Raw genomic sequence first — 3,607 nt, 5'->3', positions numbered from 1 at the left:
CTCAACAAGGCGATCAACTGTATGAGTGGTGATGGGTTTGGGAACTAGCCTATCCAAGCGGGCATGTGGTGGTGGCGACGACATTCTTGTGGCGGACTTGTGTACTGTTGCGACGACGTCTGTTCCAGCGCGGACGCGCTGAAGTGGTCTGCATTAACGGCATCTAGAAGACGGATTGTGTGTTGGGTTTGTGGTTGGTGGAAGGCAGGTATGATTTTCTCCTCCGGCATCGGGATGATAGATCTAGAGTTCGACGGCATGTCCAGGGTGTTACCCCGGTCTAATTAGTTCAACGACAATGGCTTCGGTTCTAGTGAGTAACCTTGGAGATCCACAAAACTGCATCAGTAGTGAAGCTGGGTCAAGTTCCGATAAGGAGGTGATCTGTCTTTTTTTTTGTGGTTGTTGTTGTGGTGCAGAGGTAGGTGATGGGCATCAGTGTCAAGTTCAGGGGATTTTTTGGTCTTGATTGTAATTTTCTTTCCTGGGATTGACGAATAAATTCAAAGCACCAACATTAAGTCTAAAACTTGAATCCTGATGGGTTAGAGATACCAGTATACTTCTAACCATTCTACCGGTCTGCTTCTCACATCGTTTACTGGTAGATCTTATCTCTATCCGATAGAGATCTTAACTAGAAAAAAAATACCAGAGTACATATAATCGAGCACTGTCTCGCCCAGTGTGAATAAACACGGCGGGGCCATGCGCGCGTGCGCTCTCGCCATCGAGACGTAACGTACGTATCATGCAGTGCACCGCTGGCGGCAATGCACCGGCCGCCTCTATTTATAGCCCACCACGCCCCATCCTTTTCCACATCCCAGCCTCAACAACCACCAAAGTACACACGCCACACTAATCAAGTACACATCCAGGCCACCAAGCCACCCAGCGAGCGATCACCATATCACACATAGCGCCATGTCTGGCGTGTGGGTGTTCCGCAACGGGGTGGTGAAGCTGGTGGAGAACCACCCGGCGTCGGCGGCGGGACCTCCCGGCGGCGGGGCGGTCCGGCGCAAGGCGCTGCTGCACACGCCCACGGGGGAGGTGGTCGCCTCCTACGCCTCGCTGGAGCGCAAGCTCCTCGCGCTCGGCTGGGAGCGCTACTACGCCGGCGGGGGTGGCGCCGCCGGCGACTGCATGCTCAGGTTCCACAAGCGCTCCTCCGTCGACCTCATCTCCCTCCCCAAGGACTTCGGCCAGTTCAGCTCCGTCCACATGTACGACGTCGTCATCAAGAATCGCGACGCCTTCCGCGTCATCGACGTCTAGCTGAGCTAGCTGGCTGATCCGGCCATTCTATGAAGCAAGCACGGCTAGCTCGTGCGCGCCGGCGGCCGCCACCGTCGCATCCATGTCGTCATCGATCTCCGCTGTTTAACTTGTCCTCCTTGTGTCTGTGTGTACGTACCCTGCACGTATATACGTGTGTATGTATATGTACTAGTATTAGGCTATCGATGTGCAGAGACCTTGTGCATCACTTGCCATTTGCTCGTCAAGCTTGTGTGGTAATAATGTGGGAAGGCCATCAAAAAATATTCACTCAAAACTAACATGTGGTTGAATGGTTTTAGTGGGGTAGTTATATAACCGTTGTACCGGAGAGCAAACCAAATGTAGCCGTGTCTCATAAGGCGGAATATTATTCAGTAGAAGGTGATGTTTCCGCCGAGACGTCTATTATGGCTTCGTCATTCTTAAAGCGACCACGACTCTGCTCAATGTTGTGTGAGTATGTGCCGTTAGTGGTGGTGTATCCACTATGTTGTGTCGTACTCGGTGTTTCTCTTTTCTTTCTTTTTTTTTGTGAATGCTCGTGCAGTTTCTGACCAAATTACACATATGAAACATTTTTTGGATAACGTCATTTTTGTTAAACTGAATTTCGGACGGAAAAAAGAAGAAAGGTTGACATGGTGCTTGGTTCCTGGGATTTTGCGTCAAAAGAATTCTGGGGTGCAACTTTTCGCAGGTTTGAGGAAATCCAAACACAAGCTCTACACTTCGGAATGATTTTTGGCAAATGTTTGGGGCCGGGGCACAAGCGGAACATTGGGCCGGTCACTCCCGCTTCCTCGCATCTCCTTCATCACAGCTCCCCCACATCTCGCGCAGCTCGCCGGGGGCGCGCGCCGCCCTCTTCTTCTGCCCCCCCCCCCCCCCCCCCCCCCCCCCCGCCGCCTGGTCACAGCACCACGCCTCCATTCCCCGCTCGAAGCTCGCCATGGCTCTAGGCGGTGACCATCCCATCTCGCCGGCGACCGAGGGGGGTGACCACGGGAGATGCTGCAACCGGGGCGACAGGGTGCTACCACGGCGACGCTGATTGAACCCCGCAGAGGCCGGGGTGTGTGACGGCGATGACCGAGGTGACCGTGGGCTGCAACCACGGCTTTTTCCATCGCCGGTAGCCGGTTGAAGCTTTTCCTATATACGGTTGAAGCTTTCTCTGTCAATGTTCGCAACTTTTTCTCTGGTCGCAGGCCTGGTTGAAGCTTTGTTTCTTAACGGATGAAGCTTTTTTATACACGATTGAATCTTTTCCAAACCACAGTCGGAGCTTTTCTGAAAACGTTGGAAACTTTTTTTGTTTTTTTTTTGTGTTTGCTACAACCACGTCATTTTTTTGCTGCAATCGGCAACCGCAAAAGCTACATCCGTTTAACATTTTTGCTACAATGATGACGGCAGGCTGCAGCGGCAAGGTTTTTTTGCTGGAAGCGAATAACTTTTTTGCTACAACCGTTGACATAAAATGCTACGACCCTTGATGAAAAAAGCTTCAACCGAAACGATAGGGAAAGCATTAACCAGGACTGCTACAAAGAAAAATAGCTGCAACCGTTGATAGAAAAGTTTCAACCATAGATGCAAAAAGCTACAACCATTGAAAGAGAAAGCTACAACCATACACTCAGGGGCGGAGCCAGGATTTGAGTATAGGGAGGGCCAAGTTCAACGACGGAGCTACGGTTTCAACATAGGGGCCAATGCAAATAAAAACAATTTTGCTTTTATATAATAATTTACCACTTCGACGCTATATAAAATGGTAAAAATATCTACCATAATACTATAAAAAATTATCACTTAGGCGTTGTAGAACATGTTTTATTTGTATAAGTTTAAATCTGACTCTACGATGTTAGTAAAATAAAAAGGAAAAGTAGTTTCATCAGAAGAGAATTTAGCTGCTAAACCTTATTTCCATATGGATTATCATGCAATGCCAAAGCGAAGTCGTCTTCCATCAAACCATGCATCAAAATGAAATAATTTTTCCGATGTTTGACGGCATTTTCTCTTTATAACCGCTGATCTACAATTTTCAGAATTGGCGTCATACATCACGCAAGCAAAAGAGCAAAAATCTGTTTATATAATTTTGCCATATACAGTACAAGATGAGAATTGAAAATAATAATACAATAATTGATTGCGCTATCGCTAACTGCCTGCGTTAATCACGGCAGTGTCTAACTTTTTTTTTGAGACAATCACGGCAGAGTCTAACTGCACACCATTCACAAAAAAGAGTCTAAGTACACTAGGGCCTATGAGACGTAGTTTTTTTTTTTTTTGAGAAAGGGCCTAT

General features: G+C 48.2%; 1 protein-coding gene across 1 annotated transcript; it reads left to right on the top strand.

Annotated features, from left to right (window-relative positions):
- Positions 1–829: 829 nt before the first annotated feature.
- Positions 830–1,734, top strand: LOC123059145 (flowering-promoting factor 1-like protein 2). Its single transcript, XM_044481785.1, has one exon. It carries the CDS (start codon positions 928–930, stop codon positions 1,279–1,281), a length of 354 nt encoding a protein of 117 aa, XP_044337720.1. The 5' UTR covers positions 830–927; the 3' UTR covers positions 1,282–1,734.
- The last annotated feature ends 1,873 nt before the right edge of the window (positions 1,735–3,607 follow it).

The sequence above is a fragment of the Triticum aestivum genome, chromosome 3A, assembly GCF_018294505.1.
Source record: "Triticum aestivum cultivar Chinese Spring chromosome 3A, IWGSC CS RefSeq v2.1, whole genome shotgun sequence".
In the NCBI taxonomy this organism is placed as follows: Eukaryota; Viridiplantae; Streptophyta; class Magnoliopsida; order Poales; family Poaceae; genus Triticum; species Triticum aestivum.
This window is presented reverse-complemented; position numbering and strand designations above follow the sequence as displayed.

Coding starts and splice junctions, on each gene's coding strand:
- LOC123059145 (XM_044481785.1), top strand. CDS start 928: ATGTCTGGCGTGTGGGTGTTCCGCAACGGGGTGGTGAAGCTGGTGGAG.